This window comes from Zingiber officinale, chromosome 11A (assembly GCF_018446385.1).
Source record: "Zingiber officinale cultivar Zhangliang chromosome 11A, Zo_v1.1, whole genome shotgun sequence".
Classification (NCBI taxonomy): Eukaryota; Viridiplantae; Streptophyta; class Magnoliopsida; order Zingiberales; family Zingiberaceae; genus Zingiber; species Zingiber officinale.
This window is the reverse complement of record NC_056006.1, coordinates 24195250-24218509: the sequence shown is the minus strand read 5'-3', so window position 1 is coordinate 24218509 and position 23260 is coordinate 24195250. Positions and strand designations below refer to the sequence as shown.

The following is a 23260-nucleotide window of genomic DNA, read 5'->3' as shown; positions in this document are numbered from 1 at the left end:
GGCAATGATTAATCATGCTACAAACAACCAAGGTATAAAAGCTTTATAATTTATATCTAATAAGTCAAATGAAACATATACTTTGGATGGCCAAAATAGGTTAGACAGGACAATTGAGCCAAGAGGCTGATTTCTTGGTCAACCTAATTTAGCTAGGCGAGCTGAACAACTGTGATTGAAGTATTTGTCAGACTAAACATCCAACATCAGAAACATCAATGCAGGAGTAAATATGATGGCAAAAGACAAATATGCTGCAAGGGTAAATATGATCTTAGGAACCAAGGATAGTCTGAAAAACTGTAATACAACAATATACTCCATCAAAACAAGTTTTGCATCTACTTGGGAACAAGAGCAAAATAAAAAGAAACATCCCTCATTGGGGGAAAATAATAATAAAAACTTCAAAAATAACCAGCACCAAATAAGCAAACAGTTTAAGAGGGAGTAACCCTTTGGGCTGATCAGCAAAACCCTAATCCTCTTGATGTTTCACCATAGCGAGGGTTCCTTCGTCCCTTCACTCTTAATAACTCCATTATTTGCAAACATACTGTACCAGGGCTTTGTAATACAGATGAAGAACATGTCAGACTAATTCCAAACAAATAAATTACAACAAATTATTGAGGCGGTAATAAGGGTGATCGGCAAAATCGTTACAAATCTTGCGGGAGCTTCAGTTTATAGGATTGTAAGCACCAGAAAATCGCTTTGGGGGGAGCTTCCGGAGGATAAAAAGAACAAGAGCACATGGGAAAATCTCAACCAACTGAAAGATGCAACAGATAATACTAACCATCAAAACAGTTATTTGCACAAAAAACTCAAGTCGCAAAGAGAGTTACCATGTAATAGATGAAGTTGAAGACGGGATGATCGAGGACATCAAGGTCAGCATCATGGTCAAACACAGAAAGAGAAACCTGGCAAAAGTTCAATATGGACATAATCAGAATTTTGCGGCTGCGGCCACCCTCTTAGAATAGGTTACATTCTTCGAGGTTACTCCATATTTATAAATCCATTTTTAGAAAGAATTCTGTGCTTTACTTGGTAAGACAATTGTGAGAAAAGTAGGCTTAAAAAATAAGCGAAGTTAGAAGGATATCTTTTACCACAAAGCATCTTATCAAGAAACATGTGCAACATATTGCTGTAACGGACCCAACCTACGAACAACATTTATTAAAAAAAAAAAAGTTAGTCCAACATTCTCCAAATTGAAGATTAGTTGCACACAATTTAACTTAATCACAAATCATTAAAGTAATTACTGTATCTTGCAAAATTCCTATAAGCCATAGGAGGAAATCGAAGCAAAAGTCCGGCTCAACAAGGCTATCTAGTCTAAATAGAAATTGGAAAAGCAGTGAAGAATGAGTCTTCTGCATTTTTCTCAATCTTAGTATCTTGTTCATAGGAAGGAGCTGCCCTCCAAGGAAGCAGCTCACATTGTGATCTGGCTTGAAAATTTGCAGTCAATAGGGACGGTATTTAAATCAAATGTGTCTGGAACTGCTCAGCAATTAAATAAGAAATGTAATGCATCAGAGAGACTGATACTGACATAAAGAGGTAGGCCATCAAGTCTTTTCCTACAAAAGATAAGAAAATAGGAACCTATTGAATGTTAGTCACCTAACCTACAAAAGATAAACAGGCAGTTCATCAGGTCCTTTCACGGTGTTTTAATGATTTGTCAATATGACTAAGTTGTGTATTTGATAATATACATCAAGTGTACAAAGTATCATGCGAGTTGGAGATTGGAGATCAAGCTTATATAATAAAAGGCTAGCTCGGTGCACGAAACTCTCGCCAATGCAAGGTTCCGGGGAAGGGTCTATTGTACACAGTCTTTCCCTGCTTTGCAAGAGATTGTTTCCAAAACTCGGCATGACCTTTAAGTCACACAACAATAATTTTACCATTGCGCCAAGGATCCTCTACAGATTAAGCTTATACAATGAACTTAGATAAAGGACATCATGGATTGAGTGAGGAACTATATCTTTGAACTTGTCGTGGACGGTCATCAAACTTAGAGAAAGAATCGAAGACATATGAACCCTTGTATTGGATTGATATGTTGTAATATTCGGTTTTTTCGAGTTAGAATGTATTGATGTTGTCATTACAACAATGTTAGGTGTTCTCAAATTATGCTTGTTGATCCACTCAAGTCCTAGACCTTAGGTGAGCTTATGAAATAGAATGTTTATATTTGAGCAATAGTCCATTGGTAAGGATTTCTAGTTACTTGGAATGATATAAGCAGTCAACTAGAAGAAATTGAAGCTGTGATCATTGACTCTTAACTTTCATATTTTGAGAATCCAGTCAACTAAATTAGGTAGTCGGTTGGTTGTACCTGTCTCTTTCAGCTTTTAACTGTGAATGTTGAACCATTACTTATACAACCCTTTAGAAATGTTTCAGCTACCAAGACTTAACATTCAACATACTTAAGCTAATTGTTGTGCTTCTTTGCAGAAATACCCAAAATATATCCAAGATCTTGGACAAGAATTTCAAGACTTCAACTCTATCGACTTTTTGATAATCTTTTCTCTCCTTTAGTTAATCTCTTAGGAGAAATTATGAGTTCCAATTAAATCTCTTGTTTGGGTCATACTTGTGAGTTTGTGGAAATCTTGGTATTGGTAAAGATTTTATCCTTGTGACATGTTATTCTCGAATTGTAGAGGCTTATTTGATTGAAGAGTGACACTTCAGATGCATCTTAGGAATGAGGTCTTCTAACCATATTAATTGTTATTGTGTTAATATGATTTGTTTAGTCAATGCTTCCGCATGCATTACATTTTCTTTGGGTATCACAATTGGTAAATTTTCAAACCCTGGTAAGAAGTAAGTCCTTTATCAATTAATAATGCACTCTTTTTCTCCTTTTTATCTATTTGGCTAGCTTCAGATCATTGCAAATTTATATTACATTGGAGATTCGGAATGTTGTCTGTACAAAAATGCCCTCATGTACCACTAATCTCAGTAACAAAAGGAACAAATAGCATAGAACAATGTAATTGCCATTGGAAGTTAAAGACTTGATTTTTTAAAAAAATAGAGAACAAATCAGATAGAAATTACAATTTTAAAAATTAAAATAATTTATTTAGTACAACTTAGACCCACTACTAAAAGGGCAGAAGAGATTGCAGAATTCTTGTAGGGAGCCCAAATTATGGAAAACCATTAGAATAAAAGAGATTTTTAGAAAGATTGTGTTCTCAAGATACCTCATTCAACTTCTTTTGACGACCCTTGGATTCAATTGGGAAGCGTCTCAGCATAATGAATAACCTTACAAAAAGCACGAAAGATAATTTCAAGTTTAGCACCCAAACTTTAATAATAAATCCAATAAATCTAAGTGTAGAACTTGATGATTTAATTTCTATTATTTAACTAGAAATATGTTTACAAGAATCATTACCTTCCACCGTAAATTAGAAATGCAAGAGCAGCAAGGAAAGAAACAACTGCAAAAGATAAGGAAACCCAAACAAATTCAATCATTTCAAAACAAGAGCACCGGAAAGCTACAAAGATAAATTCCAGTTTGATTTTTCCCATTTTAAAACCAGAGAAAGCAAGCAAATATGCAGATCAAAAGCATAAATATATTCAGTAATTAAGATTTAATAGCAAGCAAATTATACATATAAATTTATTTCATTTGAAAACCTGATAAGAAGAGTTTAGCAACTTCCATCAACACTGGCTTGCGACTTATTTGTACATATGCCCAAATGCAGATCTGCAATAAAATAGATTGAAAAAAAAAACTCGACTCTTTAATTTTTAGCACATGTTGATCACGGCTATGTTAGTTCACCTGTATTATGTACACAGCGCCATTTATTATCAGATATGAACGTCTAAGGTTATTAATTGGAAGGTTTCTAGCCTGAAACACAGAGAGAGAATCTGTAAGTTCAAATGGTAATCAAAAGATGGGTGACGATTCTAGTGTATGAATTATGATAAAACCACCTGATAGTATATCTCTGCCCAAAACAGCACGAGTAAAGTGTAAGTTGAAAAAAACAACAGGCTGGGAAGGTCTAGAAGTGCCATTTCAAGAGCCTGAGCTTCAATTATACCACAAAAAGTAAATAGAATAGTAAGTCTAAATATGATGAAACTCGATTAAAAAAATTTGTGCTTGGAATTTTAATTTAGTAAATTATTAATAGAAAGTTCCAGCAGAAACTTGTTTCAAGGCCTTTGAGTGAAGAACAATTACACATAACATAACAATCAACAAGCTTGATTTCTTTAACCACTGCATCATTAAAAATAATAGAGAAAATACTGCAACATGAAGTGTTTGAACAGACAAGACTATCATTTATAACAATAAAGGGATACAAAATAATCACATCACCAAATGAACCACTCTCGGACATTATTATTGCATCACCACACACAATGACAAAAGCCAATTCCAAATTTCTTTAACCAAACCAAATAAAAATATCTTTAGTTAAACTAAACACTAATGCATCATCTGTGAGAAATACAATCTTCTCGCTTCTGTATCATAGGGTTAGAAGCCTTATATTCCAGAAGAAACAACTTACCTTAGATTTGATAAGAAACACATCTTGGTAGAGACCAAATAGAACTGCCCGCACTGCAAAATTATGAGTATAGTTAATGCATGAAATAACAATTAAGGGGGAGGTGAGCACTCAGATTGTTGAAAAGTAGACATACATCCACTCACAACAAAATTCATGAGGTGGAAGACTTTCTGAGTCGTCCATCCAGTCCCTGGTACTCTCAACTGAATCCTTATTAGTTGTATCTGTGGGGACACAAAATCATAGAATGAAATATCTGAGAAAAATTGAGGCTAAAGGCACTTCAAGAAAGGCAAACAAAACTAAGCAAGACAAAATGAGTTGTAGTCTAGCAAATACCACAATTGTTGTATGTATTCAATAGCCTGACTTTTGGATCCAATTATGAACCAAAGAATGAAGAGGTAGGAGACAAGAGAAATAGTTCTAAGGGGTAGTAGTGGAAATTTGAGTAATTCTCACAGTAAACAATCAGAATCATAACCTTAGTTGGTGTGAGTTGAATCTGAGTCAAAATCCACTCTGACATGCTGCTATCAGCTATTTCATGGCATATACTAGTTTCAGTTGATGCTGTTGGCTATGCTAAGTGGCCATCCCACTCAAACACGAGATTCTGAATTGGATAATCTTGCTGAACAAATTCAGTTTATTTAACATAGTCATAATCTCTTACAAGGGCTGCATGGCCAGCAATTCCCACAGAGAGATCACGATTTACTGTAAGTTCTATTTCTTCCGTTTTGCTGCTTCCGCACACACTAACCAAGGGGCACTTGGAAAAGAGTGAAAATTTATGGATTTTACCTTGGTTGAGTGTACGTTATATTAGATCCGACCCTGGTTCGACGGTTCCGGGGGTTAACCCTTAACTTTAACCGTCTAAGACAGTTATAATTCACGGTTCATGCACGATTCACCACGGTTTACGGTTCATGCATGGTTCGTCACAATTCAAGATTATTATATTAAAAAAAATAAAGTTGTAAATTCATAAAAAAAAACTTCTACTTATTTAAGTTGTCTACGTAGTCCTTTAGGGTAAAGGGGAATCAAAGCCCTCGTAGTTCTCTTACCTTTTACCCTTTTACCTTATGAAGTAGCGTTGTTAATGAGTCATTAGCTAGATTTCTTTTGATTGTTAATGAAGATGGTGTGGAAATAATGAAACGAACTCCTTATTTATAGAATTTAGAGAATAATGGATACTAATATTAGAACCCTTAATTGTGTTTTGATGTGTTGTCAAATAAGTTTAAGTTAGGTCTTGTTGTGTTTTAATTTGTATATCTAAGTGTGTAGGGACTTAGGAGAACATACAAGTACCCGATGGCTAAGGAACATCTGAGACGACAAACTGGGGTAGAAGACGCAAGCAAGCAAGAAGGATGATATGAGAAAGGAGTCGTCGGGCTCTGTGCATCTGAGGTACGATGAGCTGCAAAAGAGTACTTCGACGAAACGAGAAGGATACATGAGAGAGAGATGGAAAGGCTCGGTGTATCCGAGATATAAGAGTCGGAAGCAAGACTGAGCAAGGTGACCGAAACAAAGCAAAATTGTCAAGTCTAAGATTGACCATTTCCAAGAGATTGTAAGCTCTCAGGCGACCGGGTATCATCGCCACATCAGCAGGAGCATTGCTGAACGGATCAGGACGAAGTCCACGTCAGCAAGCCTCCAAGCGACTGCAGAGCCTCCAAGGGACTGTAGAGCAAAGAGTCATCTAGAACTGTTAGAGGACCATTGCCAGGTTATGACGAATACAGGTGACCAAGGAAGCCTACAGTCGATCGAAGAGTGACAGATCAGCAAACGATTAGATCGAGATGAAGACTTTAAATAGAAATGAAGCTCGAAGAACAAAAATAACACACATTCGAATACATTGTCTTTCAGTTATGTTATTTCCTTTGTGCTTAATAGGTGTAAGCTTTGTCTCTAAGTCATTTTCGATGAGATCTTAGTGGAGTTTTTCATAGTCTTGGACTTACAACCTGAGGGTTGTAACCAAGTAAATTCGGCTGATTTTTATTATGTTTGTGTTATTATCTAATTAATGTGTGTCCTCGCTAGATCTTTAGCAAGAGAAATAGATTGGTTTTATTTGCAGGTCGCTATTCACGCCTCCCCTCCAGCGATCCGAACCGCTTCTGCTGCACCAATAACTAAATCGTAGTCATTGATAAAAAAAAGTCAAATAATCTCAACCGTTAAAAACAATATTTACTTTTTACTCTTGTAAAAGAAAATTATAGTTAGTTATTAAATAATTAACTAATACATATGAATATCAATTTAATGTAGTCTAGTTGGTTAGAATACTTCACCTTGTAAGAGAAGACCGGGGTTTAATGCCTCACCAATACCATTCTTTTTAATTTATTAAAAACATTCATCTATAAATGAAATAAAAAAAAATAGTTGAACAGCAGGTTTACGAATTGGACCATTGAACCATAACCAGCTTGGCTAGTCGGGGTTCGGACTCGGCCCGGGGGCAAGTCTACGTTATATGGCCTCGACCAAATAGCCATATTTCTAGTGTCTCCATTGGTCATGATAATCCAATGGCACACTATGCAAGGTAAGTATAAGCAAAATCTACTATGATGAATATAGTTTAGTGAATAAAATAGATATAAAATACACGAGATCTGAATAGCAAGAAAGCTTTAAAAGGTGTTTGAAAGTTCATTTGACCAAGTATATAGTACATACGCAATGTGGGATATATATGCACATCTAGTTTGTCTTAAAGAAATACAAAAAAATATTTATATTGATAAAAATGATCAACAATTATTCAATTCCTCCAATTCATAATTCCACATAAAATCATTCAATTTAAGCATGCAATATAACAATGTAAAATCATTAAACAACTTAAATGATATAACATGATAAACTAAGGTAAAAAAATATTAAGTTATTTAATACACCAAATTTATGTTGAACCACATTTGTATAAATTTTTTATGATACAACATGAGAAATTTGGGGGAAAAGTTGTTTGAAATTAAAAAAAAAAAAAAAAAAACTACATTAAAAACACTATTGTTTCTTAATTGTTCAATACATACATTGATTGATTGGAATCACATGATTCGATTCGAACGTGAATATTTCAAGCCACATGGATGAGTTAGAGTAGGATAAGTATCAATCCAATTCGATACAAACTGGACCAACTCAATACAAACCGCTGTATTTGCGATTCATGAACTGTAAAAATCAGAATTTAACTGATCCACAATGGAAAAAATTACTCATAGGGTTTTCAAGGATTAAAAAAACATTGTTGTTTCTTTCTCCTTAACATGATAGTTCACATTCAACTATTAGTCCCTTCAAGCAACTATTTTCTAGACTTCTTAATCGTCTTCGACTGTTTGAGAAACTATAGCATATGATGCCCCTTAATCCTCGTCCATAATAAACATTAACAGGATGTTGGTGACCTGCACTAAAGAGACTAGCATGTCCTCTTTTAAGCATGTCCTCATAGAGATTAAAGAAATTTTATTCATAGCCTAATGACCTTCCTCAATTAAGCACGTCCATTAAGGCACCAATGTGGTTATGGGTAGAGGTGTAAAAGGGGTTAAGTCGACCATGGTCGTGCATGACATAGTAGGAGATTGGTTGTAACAAAGTCTGTGTGTCATGTCAAAGACAACTCTTCTAGCTGCACAACACAATTATGTTGGGTAGAGGAGTATGACATGCACATCAGACCAACCACCCCATGAATAAGGAATTTTACATATTACCCTTTTTATTCTTAAAATAGTTTTAAAGATTTATGATCTTATTGCATTAGTTTAATCTTTTAGAAAGTATTTAAAAACTATTATTTTATTATTTATTGATATTTTATAATTTTATATTTTACTATTAAAATCACAACTTGGCAGGCCAACCCATGCACAACCCATGTGGCCCATGCCAGGCATGGGGTAGCATAGTTTCGGACCATGCCCAACCTAGTTTCAACTAAGTTATCCATGCTCAACCTGAATAAAGCTCGGTGAAACTTCTAGTGATGGGTGAGACATCCTTGTTTTGTGTATGCTTCTAAATTTTTATTGTCTTTTGCATTGTTTATTGAATTCAATTACGTTTTTAGTTTTATTCAGGTTCTCATGGGGCATCTCCATCCTCGATGTTGTAAAATATTGAAATCTATCAAGATTTTATCTCATTATCAATCAACTTTATATGTTTTAAATTAACATATATGGTATTTTATTTCTTTAATTATTCTTATATTGGATTTCATATTTTTTAAAAATATTTTTTTTTGTTTTTTTTTTCCATTGTAACTAGTTAAAGAACCTATATCTTTATGTTTTAAGAGTAAATGATGGTTATAGATTTGTATTTGATGACACATTGTATCTTAGTATAATGCATTGATTATGAAAGTCCAAGGAATCTTTTTCTTTTTTTTGTTTATTGCAGACCTACTGTACACTAGCAGCTCCATTGATTTTAATCATTTTTAGTGTTTTTTGTTCATTCTTTGACTCTGGTTTTGAGATATTGTTCACAGAATGTCTCCAAAGAAGTAAAGAAGAGTGAAGTCAGACAAGAACACTGCAAAAAAGGTGATCAAGAAAACTAACAAGATTGGAATGTAATAATCTAGCTAGAACAAGAAGAAGTTGCACCTTCAAAAGTTCCAAAAGATGTGAGAAATCAATTTATACAATTTTTATGTAACATGAGAAACAACGAAGAAGCTATTCATGGTTGCTAACAATAATTCATAAACTTGAAGAAAAATAAGTACTGCATGATATATGCAGAAATACTTATGGTAATGTCTTGCCATTCAATTTGGGAAAGAGCCCTTTTTTGTGCTGCACACTATCTAGATCTGATTCTTGCTAACATTGGTGAAAAAACTAAATTTTTTATATTACTACAAGGACAAGGTGAATCACAATGTTTTTCATTGCTACACTTTGATCCTCAAGTTGTCTAGAAGATTTGCTTAAGGAGGTGAATTAGCAAATGTTACAAGAATGAGATTTGCTCTAATATACCTTGGACTAAATACAACATTGGAGATAAAAATTGTAATTAGATCGACCTTTGCTTCTTAATTAATTGCTAAAAGTTTGTTATGAAGAGGAAAGTGTAAGGTATCGTGCTGTGATCAGAGATATATGAAATCAATGAAGTTTTATATAAAATGCACAACTCTATTTGTGAAAGTACTTTGACTTATTGATGGTGATGTCAAGCTAGTTATGGAATACATTTATGAAACAAAGGACAGAACCAAGGGACAAATTGCCAAGAATTTTAATACATTGAGACTAAATTTCCTATAGAAATCAACAGATTTTTAGGGTTATTGACACTCACTAGGATTAACAGCTCCGTGGACTTTTCTATGCAAATCAAATTCTCAGTATAACTCTTAATTTAATTTTACTTTATTTTCTACCCAACTAAGATTTTAAATGAACAGTTAAGTATTAATGATACTGAAATAAATGGACATCTGAACATTGCTTTTAATAATATATTTGTAATGCTTCATAATCATTAATAACACACATATATTGGTACCGAGAATTGGGAACAACATTTCCTTCAACATATGGTACCAAAGCCAACACCATAAACCTCTTCTTCAAGCTGATCACTGCGGCAACACTCCCAAATGAATTTCATTCATCATCACCCTTCCCTGCCTCACACGTCTTGTTGTCTCTATACATTGGAGCATTCTACATGTGACTCCATATGCATGATTGTCGCCTTTGTGTGCTCTCCATCTGCATGATTGGTCATTCCTGCAATTGTGGCTCCCCATTGAATGCCCTCTGACAGCTCTCTTCCACATGTGACACAAGCTTTCCAAGTTCTGACCTTGCAATCGAACCCTACCAATGTTGCTCGTCTCTGCATGCGCAACTGTCATCACTTGTTCCCATCTCTACTGCCCACCTACTCGAAGTTGGCCCTTCTCACCTGCTCTGTTGCAACCTAAAGCCCAATCCTTCCCACATAACCATTTGCTCCCAGCCGAAGGCCTAACCCTTCTCACAGAAGGGCTGCTACCACGCACAGGCCTAGTCCTTCTCATAGACATGTTGCAGCTGAAGGCCCAAGTAAGTCTATTCCCAGCCAAAGACCCAACCCTTGTCACAAACCTATTGCAGATAATGGCCCAACCCACTTGGGACAACAATGTAGTCCAACCAAAATATCAATTGGGCACCCAATCCTTAAGATTTCAACAGCCCATCTTCTAAATAACACAATGTTTTATAATGTCTTAATTCTCTACCACCACTTTGATGACTCTTGTTGGGACCTAACTATTGCAGGTCCATAATCATCACAAAAGAAAAATTCAATAGAATTATGTCTCTAACCATTAAACTTAAACTTCACTTTTTGCACACAATTAATGATAACTTTTTAAGAAACTTCTATGATCATCAACTAATGAAAACTATTACCTATATTCAAATTTCCCTGGATGTTTTTCTTATTTAGTTAAACATCATACTGCAATTTCTATGCAGATCTGTAACAAAGACACATGAATGAACAATGATTGAGAAGTCATTTGGTCTTGTTTGATGCTTCTATTTTTATACAAGATACGCGGATGAGTACAGCAAAAGACAGGGCATGAGTCTTGTGTCTTTTGGTTGCATCCTCTCATCTCCACCTGTATAGTTGTTTTGGTCACCCTTCACTTCAATACTTAAAAATGGTCCCTATTTTTCCAATCTTCAGTATCTTGAATGTGAGTCCTATGTCAAGAGTTTGATTTCAGCACCACTAAGTCCTGCGACACTTAGACAACTTATCTATGCACAGTTGCTTTAACTCGCTAGAGATTCACACATAGGGATGACAACGGGTCCGGGTTGGGGCGGTTTGGCCAAACCCGGAACTTGCCCCGCCTCCCTTTGGACCCGCTCCGCCCCACCCCGCGAACTCGGAGGGGCGGATCCAAGACCCGCTAGACTCGCCATATTTTTTATTTTTATTTGTATTTTTATTTTTATTTTTGAAATATAAAATAAAAAAATTTAAAAATTAATTAAACATTAAATTTATTTTCAATATTTATATTAATAATATTTTGTAACAAAAAAATATCATCACAAATTAAAATGTATCAATTATTCAATTAAAAATTAAAAATTAATTTTATTTAATTAATAATTAATAAAATAATATTATACGAGGCCGGTCCAGGTCGGGCCCGGTTAAACCCAGGATCCGCCCCGAACCCGCCTGAGACCCGTTTAGGCGGGTTTAAACCCACCCGGCCAATTACAGGTTCGAGTTTCAACCCGCCCCATTGTCATCCCTATTCACACAAGAGAAACTAAGAGAGATTGAGAGAGTTTGAAAGAAGAGAACTTAATATTATTGAGGATGTTCTTGAGGGTGAATTACAAGTGAAGGGGAGGGAGCTATTGATAAGCATCCTCCTCTCAAATAGACGGTTCAGATCATTTGATCAAATGATGTACATTGTTAGCCAAGAAGTTTCTTACAATATCTAAATGATAATAAGATTATAAAAAGATATCTAGAATGATATTTAGATGATGATAAAATTCTACAAAGTTATCTAGAATGCTCTCAAGAAAACATTTAGAAGAAAAACCATGGCCCAAAAGAGTGGGCCAAAAGGTAGACCAAGAACCTCTCTTGGACTTGAAATTGGGTGGGTTATGATATTCTCCCCTTCCAAAGCTTGCGGCGTCCTTAGTGCATTCTCTTCGTTGTAGCGCTTGATATGCTTGGTGAATTGCCATAATGCATCCTCTCGTTCTCAACTCGCCTTAGTATTTGGTAGATTCTTCCATTGTACCAAGTATTCGGTGTAGTTTGGAACTCTTTTCCTTCAAATGATACTGTCTGCAACAATGTACTCCAGACTTCATTACCAAAAGTGGCAATGACTATTGGTGCACAATTCAACTAGTTACTGGTAGGGTCATCCTTGTCTTCATGATAAGGCTTGCGAATGATCACATCCATGTGAGGATGAAGCTTGAGTTTTGCCAAAGTTGAACATGGTAAGATAACTTACCCATGTTTGGTGACTGAGAAAGGACCTTCATATCTTCTTGGGCAATTTAGTGAACCACAAGCGTAAATTTTCCAAATACTCAAATCACGTACCCTATTTTTAAAATAACCAAATCACACTCTCATTTTCCAAAATACCCTTTCCCTCTGTCATTGCCTCCCACCACCCTTTGTCTGATTGGCAACCACTTGAACAAATGACATGACTAGGCAACTGCGAAATCGTGACCGCTTGACCAACTCATCTACAATTTCGTGAGCACCTCCACCGCTTATTCGAGCAACTATTTGTCAGGAGGAAGGTAGATGACGGAGGTGAAAAAGTATTTTGGGAAATGGGTTGCATGAGATGATAATTTTAGGATGTGTAATTTGGAAAATTGGGTAGCAACTTTGCCCAATCTCACTGAAGAGTGCTCACATAGTGTCTTAAGTTAAGCTTAAATAGCCCATTAATATGCGGTTTGTCTGTAGCTTTAGGGATGAAAACTTATAGAGAACCATCTCAAATAATTTGAAAAAAGTCAGTTCAAAATTGTCAATGAAATGAGGGTCACGATCGCTTACTATATTTTCGGGAAGTCCCCAAAGCTTTACCACATGTCCAAGAAAGGAGAATATTGTCTCATCTGTGGTGCAATCTAAGAAGAGGGGAATGAAAGTACCATATCTGTTGAACCGATCAACTGCCACCATGTTGCTTCCATATCCTTCGAACTTAGTTAAGGTCATGATGAAATCCATTGAGACACTTTGCCATGATAATTCTAGAATAGGTAGAGGTTCAAGTAGCCCTGTTGGGTGTTGATGTTCCACTTTGTCTAGTTAGCACAAAATAAGATTCTTGTTTGTCTAGTGTCAACTATTGCGATAGAATAAACATTTAGTTCCAGAGGCAATATCTTGGATGAAAGATGATCTACCTTGCTTCCTACTCTTTGGAAGCTCGAGCACTACTTGATAATTGGATGAGAGTTGCAAAAGGAATACAAAAGGAAGCTTTGAATCCCCTATACCCTAAGGCTCTGTTTGGTATGCATGATAGGATAGGATTATATTTTCAAAAAGTTTTTAATCAAGCGTTTGGTAGAGTTGATTAGAGGTAGGATTATGGAAGATTAGGGGTAGGATTCATAATACCTTTGCCTCAAGAGGGATTATTTATCCTACCTTTAATCCTATCCTAATCAACCCAATCCTATCCTATCATGCATACCAAACAAAGCCTAAGGGTGTGTTTGGTTGAGAGTAATCGTCGATAACTTTGGCTATCAAACCAAGGTTATATTGTTTAACCCTGTTTAGTTTAGGTAATAAATGATTCCAAAGTAATCAATCACTCCCACCAGATCAGCAAACGTCATCAAAACTCGAAATGGGATTACCTCCGAAATGGATGATTTTTGACAATTCCAGGTTAACAGAAAATGTTCCCGAAATTATCCTCGTGGCTCTGCGCGCGAAGGCGGGCATCTAGGGCGAGGAAGGAGTGGACAAGGAACGAGCTGAAGTAGGGGCAGGGGCGGACAAAGGGGAGAAGTGTAGCTTCTTATTTCCCTTCCCGAAAACCCTAATCTCGTCTCGCATCGACTTGGCGTCCTCCTGGTACTTCGCCTTCTACCCCACCTCATCCTCTTCCTCGTATTGCTAAAATGTATGTGTGTGCAAGCAGTGAAAAGTGATGGTACACGATTGATTTCAAGTAGGTGGGGGTAGGCCAGAGAAATCCTGTTGCTCGCCGTCGTCGACTACAGCTGCCCAAACAACCAAACGCTAAATCCCACTCTACATCTCCCTCGCACCTTGCACCTCGCATCTTTGATCGCCTCTAGTAGTGCGCTGAGAAGCATCTCCAATTGGCCCTTAACCTCCGTCGACCACAGCTGCCCAAACAACCAACCGTTGAATCCCACTCTACATCTCCCTTGCACCTCGCATCTTCGATGGCCTCCAGCAACGCGGCGAGAAGCATCTCCGATTGGCCCTTAACCTTCGTCGACTCCATCAGTTCATGCAGAGCCTTCCGCAAGCGATCCACCAACCCATCCTCTTAGCTGATCTCCTCCTTGTCCACCATCCTCACGATGATTTTGAAGGATACTTGAAATCCTACATCCTTCGGTTTGATCAGCAAGGGAGGAGAAACCTACACATTGCAAAACAAGAAAAACAGCGAGCAAAACAATCTTCGAGACCGAATTAGGGACTTGAGCTCACCACCATTGGGCCTTCGACTTTGCTGCTCAATTCTGTGGAAAAATCTGACAGATCTCCACCTTGATTTGGGAAAAGTATTAATATTCATACTATTATTTTAATTTAAATTATTTAAAAAATAATTAAATATTAAATTTATTTGATTAGAAAAGTATCTAAACCAAGGGTAATTGTAATGTTCGAAACCACTTATTTAATTGAGAGGATTTATTGGATTAAATTACAATTTAATTAAAATCTGGATTTATTTAATTAAGTGGATTTATTAGATTAATTATAATTTAATTAGATTTTAAATTTATTTAATTAAGGATATTTATTAGGATAATTATAATTGTTCACTTGATTTAATTAAGAATTTATTTACATAAATAGATTTAATTAATTAAGTTGGCCTACAATTAGAAAATTTGAATTAGTTAATTATATTAAGAAAATAGAAAAAATATAAATATATAAAGATTTAGTATTTATATGTCTATAAATTTTTATAGATTATTCATCTAATTAATATAGAAATAAAATAAAATTAATATATTATATAATATAAAATGTATAATATATGTTATAAAGCATAATAAAATTAAATAAGGAAGATATAAGATATAGAATGTGTAAAAATATATAGTGTATATAAACTAATTAAGAAACTATAGTATTATAAATTATATATATCATGAATAAAATTTATATGACTAAGTAAAAAATATATGGAATTATATAACCATGGATATAGGTTTCTATTTAAACTTAGTATTAAGTTTTATAAAAATAATATATAGGACTTAGCATTTATAAAATTGGTAGGAATTAGAAATTGAGACCAAGTTCTAAGTTCCCTCTTTTATTTAAACCCTCACCTAGAACTCCACCTTGTCTTCTTGTTTCCGTCGGCCCTAAACCCTCACCTCACCCAACTCCACCGGTTCTAGAGCTCCAAGAGAAGACAACTAAGGAGGGGTTGGTAGCTAAGATTTAAAGGCATGTTCTCAACCATGTTATTGTTTTATTTAGCTTCTAAGTCTTGTGAAGTTTCGGATTTTATAGTTTGTTAGGTTTCTATTGTGGTGTAAATTAGCTTTAATAGGTGAACGAATTTCACTTTGGTGTCTACTGTTCAAATGTAAGAAATTTAGTTAGCTTTCATTACCATTTTACGGAACCCTTTTCGGATCAAAGATGAATTTTATATGATTTTTATACCACTGGCTGACGAATCTGGAATTATGTCGTGACCCTGCTGCTTTTGGTTCTGTTGTGGTGTAAATTAGCCTCAATGGGTGAACAAATTTCACTTCGGTATCTTCTATTGAAATGTAGAAAATTTAGTTACCATTTATTACCAATTTACGGAACCCTTTTCGGATCAAAGATGAATTTCATATGATTTTTATACCACTGACTGATGAATCTTGAATTATGCTATGACCTTGCTACTTTTGGCTCTGTTGTGGTGAGTTTTAAATTCTATTTTAAGAGTTATGAATATGAATGTTGCATTACAATTTGGTCATGCTTCTAGTTGTCTTCCCTTAGAAGATCCATGCTTAATTCTAAGTATTAAACTTGTAAATTTAAGATTTATAGGAGTAGTTCTAAATTCTGTTTAGGGGGTCTTATTCATTATGATGTTGCGCTACCGTTGTTCCATGTTTTCCCACATCTTGTTTTATTTTTAGTTCTTCAAGTTCATGTATGTTTAGGTACCCTATATAAGTTTCAATTTTGGTTGTATGTTTGTGTTAAGGAGATGATACCATGTTAGCTTTTATAGATTTATAGGGTTTGGATTGTATAAGACTCGTGCTCTTTTATTACTTAGAAGTTGATACCATGCTAACTCCTAGAAATTTTGGTACCATAAAGTTGAACCTAAGTTGATGATTACTTTGTGTCATGTGTAGGTTTGGATCTTAGGGGTTAAGTTGCCATGAAACTAACCATATGGTGCTTAAGATATATGTAAATTTTTGGAATTGGATTTTGTTATACCTTTATTTATCTTTGCTTCTTATCATGCTAACTAATGAGTCACATGTTAATGTTAGGGAATTAGGATGTTGGATCTAGTTATGCCCATGTTTCTTATTTCCCTTCATCATGTTAACTTAATGAGTCATATGTTAATTCTATGTGTTTCGGACTTTGGGGGTTTAATATATGCACCCAATTATGTTTTGATAACTTAGTATGTTAGATTAGTTCGTTATTTTAGGGACATGTATGTTATGAAATTGATGATAATATGCATGTGTAATGTAGTTCCAATGTGTAACTGATACCATGTGAAGTTATAAGTAGTACTCTTTACGAAGACAGTTTAAGAACCATGCATGTATACTTGCGATGTATGATATGAAAGAGTTATATGGATAAGTAGAGGAATATGTGCATGTGTAGTAACAATATGGGATTGATGCCTCGGAATGAGCTCCGGGGAGGGCCTTTCCAATTTCGACTAGTGTGAGTTGTACCATAAGGCATATGCTTGTTGCGCAACTAATTACATGATCATGGATCAAATGAACAGGCTCTAATGATGGTTACCACATCTGTGTTATGTTCGTCCCTTATTAAGTTATGCATATGTTTTCCTTTCTGTAAAATAAGTTTATGCTCCATGCTTCCTAATTTTGTTCTTGCTTATGTTATGCTCTTGTTAGGTTTTAGATCTTTGCATTAGTAATGCTTAAGATTATATTTTGCTATACTCATGTTATGCTTTATCTATGCAATGATTTATGTGGGGCGAAAAGTATGATAACATATATGTTTGGCAGGAGTATGTTCACGATTATACTCTCCTTATGATTATGCAAAACAATTAGCTAGAGGATAAATTAGTTAGTATAAGTTCCTCGATAGGACGCATGGATATAAGAACTAATTAATGCATAATATGGTTTGAATATGCTGAGTCTCTTGACTCACAGATTTTAACTATTTCAAATAATGAGACGAATGAGGTAGGAGGCGTTGACAAGTGGGTCAGCTCGGGACAATGGCAGTACAACCCGAAGACCTCCAGTTTAATTTCTGCATCAGTTGGATGTTTCTTTTGTAGAATAAATTCTAGAACTATATAACTGTGGCTAGTAGTTAAATGTTTTAAGGATTATCCAAGTATCTCAGTTAAATCGAGAGTATGTTATGGTTGTAAGTGCATTTATGATTCGGGACGTCCGTAAAAAAAAATTGGGACGTTTTAGTAATATAGTAAATATCAAATTAGATTATAGCATTATCTATGATTGAACCAAATAACATTTGATTATGTTTTATTCTGCATAACCTTTTAAAAAAATATATAAAGGTCTAGTAATAATTGTAACCAATAGTGAACCATGGTGTAACCAACAGTGAACCATGACCTAAACCATAATTGACAACTATGAACTGAACCATAACTGGCTTAACGATTAAAGTTAGGTTAAGATTTTTGAACCATCGATTTTGAACGATTAATGTATCAATTATGAAACTTTGCCGATGTTGAATAACTCTGTCATGGCCATAAAAGAGGGTTGTGCTAGGTTGGTAGTCAATGTAAAAAAGAAAACAAATATTATGTCGGTCAAACTATTGTGATAGTGCTAGACTATTCCCCGAAAAGACTTGGATGTAGTGTATGAAAGAGTCCTCACGCCCTATGTTGGATAAGGACACACATTATATGAATATCGATTGTCTTAGATTTAAACTCACTGTTAAAACAATGAAGGTACTAGATACGTTGATTAGAAAAAGAATTAAGGTTTTATGCTTACAAGAGACAAAATGAGTAGGGTAGAATACAAAGATGATAGAAAATTTAGATTTTAAGTTATAATATTCAAGAAAGAGTAAAATGAAAAATGAACTAGGTATTATTGTAAATAATTCATCAAGGGACAAAATAGTTATAGTTAAGAGTGGAGATAGGATTATTGCTCTCCATGTAGTCGTAGCAAAAAAAACTATTAATCTAATTAGCATATATACATCTTAAGTAAGATTAGACGAAGACATTAAATATAAATTTTGGGAAGACCTAGATGTAATAATACAAAATATTTTGACAAGTGGGCCGTTTTTATAAGAGATCCAAATAAACATGTAGGAGCAAGAAATACGAAATACAATACACTACATGCGAGCCAAGATCTTGGACTAAGACATAAAGAAGGCAAAACTATATTAGATTTCACGATAGCATATGAACTTATAATAGCTAATATGTTTTCAAGAAGAAAGAAGAACAATTAGTTACGTTTAAAAGTAAGAACAAGAAGTCACAAATTAACTTTCTTATGGTTAAGAAGAAAGATAAATTTTTTTGCAAAGATTATAAGATCATCCTAGAGAAAACTTAACCACTTAACATACGTTAGTGATGTTAGATACCCACCCTAAACATAATATCAGTAGAAGGAAAACGTGCATGGCTCCTGTAATCAAGTGGTAGAAGTTAAAAAATAGAAAATAAAATATCTTTAAAGAGAGGATAGAAACACGAATTTTAGGAGAAATAGATAGCGACTCGTCTACGACATGACATAAGATGACATCAAATTTAAAAATGATGGCTAAGAGTGTACTTGGCGAGTCAAGAGAATGTGCACCATTATATAAATAATCTTAGTAGTGGCATGAGGAAGTTCAAGAGCAAGTAATGGAAAAACAAACCTAGTTATTGTACATTTGCCAAAAAAAAAGCTTTAAAATGTATGTAATAATAGCCAAGAAAGAGGTTAAGAAAGCAATGGGCGAAGCAAAAAATGAAACTTTCAAATGCTTGTATGGACAACTTCACACATAAGAAAGAATAAGTGTTAGAAAAAAGAACACTTATAGAATAACTAAAGTGAGAGAGATGAAAACAAAGGATCTTACCTGAATAAGATGCATTAAAGGAAACTTAAGAAGGTCAAAAGAGTACAGAAATTTTAATTTTGATCGAAGAATTCAAGCTTCATAAGTAGAATAAGTGTCAAATGGGATGCAAAATGGGAACGCAGTTGAATGAATGATATTCTAATAAAGGTATATAAGTGCCAAGGGAAGCATCGCATTGGATGACTTTATTCAATCTAATTTTAAAACGAAGAAAATACCTATGTAAGTATTCTAGTTCTCTTATATAAAAATAAATTACAAAATTGTACAAATTATAAGGGCATTAAGCTAATAGGTCATACAATAAAATTTTAGAAAAGAGTGATAGAAAAAACATTTAGAAAGGAGACAAAGATGACTGAAAATCATGATATACCTGAAAGATTAATGATATAAGCTATATATCTTTTCAAACAACTAATTCAAAAATATTGAGAAAAGAAGCAAGGCTTACATATGATATTGACTAAAAAAATCTCATGATAGAGCCCTGAAAGATATTATATGGAGAATTCTATAAAAGAAAGGAGTTAAAAAAGCATATATTGAAATTAGGGTATGTATGACAATATAATGATAAGAGTAAAAACTCTCGCCTGAAGTGTTTTCCTGAAGCTTTTTCGGTAAAGATAAGGTTACATCAAGGATCAAAGTTCATAATTTTTTACACTAGTCATGGATGAATTCATTGGACACATACAAGAGATGTTACCATGGTACATGTTATTAACAAATGACATTGTTTTGGTCGAAGAGATACGTGAAGAAGTAAATTCTAAGCTCGATTCTTAGTGGAAAACACTAGAGTAAAAGATTTTAAGTTTAGTAAAGTAAAGACGAAATATATGTAATTTAAATTTAATAGTATTAGACGAACCAAAGAAAATGTTAAGATAGAAAATGACGAGTTAGCTATAACCTTCAAGTATCTAGGATAGTTCTTGCAAAGGGATGACGAGGTTAATAGAGATGTTTTACATAGGGTATAAGTATGATGGTTAAAATGGAGGATGATGTCAAGTGTTCTTTCTGACATATAGCACCTTTAAAACTTAAAGGGAAATTTTATAAAATGACAGTTAGACTTGCTATATTATATGTTGCTGAGTGTTGGGTTATTAAGCAAGCACACAAGCAAAAGATGAATCGCAGAGATGAGGATGTTAAGGTGAATGCATGGATATATGAGGATGAATAAGATATGAAACGATAATATTAGAGAGATAGTCGGGATTGCACCTATTGAGGGAAAACTCCGAGAAATACGTTTAAGATGGTATAAACACGTACTTAGACATTAGGCGATGTGAGAGTATACAACGCTATTGAGGGACCAACAGCTGAGTGAAGGCATGACACCTTACCATGTCATCCATAATTTACTATGTATGGATGACAAGGAACTATAGCATGTTTAAGGGTGTCAGAATTGATGTAGAGAGTATCCTTAAAAAAATATAAATGCATGTATATTAGTGCTTGGATATCTACCAGACATGAGTAGCTATCCTTGATCAACATTATACATTTTGCCTCATATATACGCATTTACACTTTCCATTAATAGAGGAAGGGGGAGAAAAAAAAACTTAGTAATAAAAAAACAAGTTCATTTAAATATAAATAAAGATATAGCAGGAGGTTAAGTTCAAAGACATATAAGGCTCTATATAACCGACCCCACGTAGATGTTGTAAGGTGTTATTTCACAACCATGGCCAAGTCCGCACATAAGTAAGAGCTTGTCAGCCTTTTCCTTTTATGCATCAAGGAATGAGCACCATGAGTTTTACTAAGAAGATTCTAGGGGCATTTCAACATTAAACAACACGAACATATAAAATTCATTCTAACGTTACTAGGGAACGTGTAATAACTTTACTGCTGAATGCACATTTACACAAACATAAAGCAAGCATCATAATCCAAAATCAAAGCTTGTGAACGATCCTTAGATTTCTCTCTTCATGATGACATTGACATCTCACAATGGACTACTACCTTGTTCAGACAAGAATGTTCATCCTCTTTGAGATTTTAGCAAATTCTGACCGTAAACAATTCTATTTTGGAGTGGCAAAAAGCACAATTTGAAGACAAATTATCGAGCACCAATGCAATTTTAAGACGCAAAAACTACTAGATTTTTAAGGTCCAAAATTCGAGGAAGGGAGGAGGAATAATAGATACCAGAGCGACGAGGCTAACAAGGGCGTAGGAAGCGCAGAGCGCGTAGAAGACATCCCGCTGCCCCTTCACCGAGCCGTCGACATCTTCCCACCATGTCATGACATTCCCCACTGAGCCTTCACCGGCGAAGAACCGGATCGCCTCTCCGACTCCCGTATCCGGCGGAACAGAGGCTAGGCTTATCCTCATTGTGATCGTGGCTCTCGATTCCTGCCTTCGCTTCGCGTCCGTTCTTCTCTGTCGCGTGCTCGCATCACGAGTCCATCTCTAGATCCTTGGAAGCAGATCGGACGATGGGAAGAAGGTCGGTCAGCGGAGCGACCGAGGCGATCCAGATGGCCACCCGTTGGTGGCTCCGCCGCTCGACACGGCCAGTATTTTGACGTTTTCACCGTCGTGTTGCGTTGGTTCCAACGCTTTGCGGAGTGTTTTTCGCTGACGCGCGTCTGCCAGTCCGATGCTCTGCTCTTGTCCTGTACTCTGTCCCGTTCCGAGGCATCGACGGGTCGATAGTTCGACCCGACCCATCCGATAGAAATCGAATGATGACCCAGGCATAAAAAAAAAAAAAAAAAATTAAAAAAGACATCCCAAATTAAGAAATATTAAAAAAGACATCCCAATTAAGTGTTATAACGTGCAAAAATTATTAAGAGTTGTTACAATGTATATAAGATAATGAGTAGCTGAGTAGGGACAAGCATGGACAATCGGGATTGCAGCGACAATGATAGCAGTGCATTAGTGATAGTGATATAATGTCTATTGTTTGTTATCTCCATGATTGATTGTCATCGGACTATGTTCGATAGTAATGTAGGTTGGTGTATATGTGCATACACCAACCCATGTTAGCGATGCTTTGCCTTAGGGTATGACACCATCTACTCCAAGGTAAGTCAAGTATCGATACTGATCTAATAATTGTTCGGACGTAACGTGATTAGAACTAACCTTATCATTGGCCTGTATGTGTTTTTTAATGAAATCTTATTCATCTTTTCATAAAAAAAAATAATGAGTAGCTGAGTAGCTGCTCAATATATAAAAGCTACCAATAACTACTATAATGTATTTAAGGTGAGTATAGAATTTATAATTTAAGATTTATATTGTGTAGAAACTATTAAGTAGATATTACAGTATGTAGAAACTACCCAATAATTACTATAACATGTTTAGGATAAGTTTATAAGTTTAGGATTGTAGCAATTATATAATAGTTTGTATAACTATTTTAAAATGATTTAAATTAATTTAAAGTGATTTTAATGGAGTTTAAA

The 23260-nt window shown here is 35.0% G+C and overlaps 1 protein-coding gene across 1 annotated transcript; it reads right to left on the bottom strand.

The window, feature by feature from the left end:
- Positions 1-252: 252 nt before the first annotated feature.
- Positions 253-22506, bottom strand: LOC122032349 (tobamovirus multiplication protein 1-like). Its single transcript, XM_042591631.1, has 11 exons — positions 21978-22506; positions 4750-4840; positions 4614-4666; positions 4024-4116; positions 3866-3937; positions 3715-3787; positions 3464-3509; positions 3267-3330; positions 1122-1175; positions 852-929; positions 253-775 (listed from the first exon to the last, which is right to left on the bottom strand). The coding sequence occupies exons 1-11, from the start codon at positions 22164-22166 to the stop codon at positions 683-685; spliced, it is 906 nt and encodes a 301-aa protein (XP_042447565.1). The 5' UTR covers positions 22167-22506; the 3' UTR covers positions 253-682.
- Between the last annotated feature and the right edge of the window lie 754 nt (positions 22507-23260).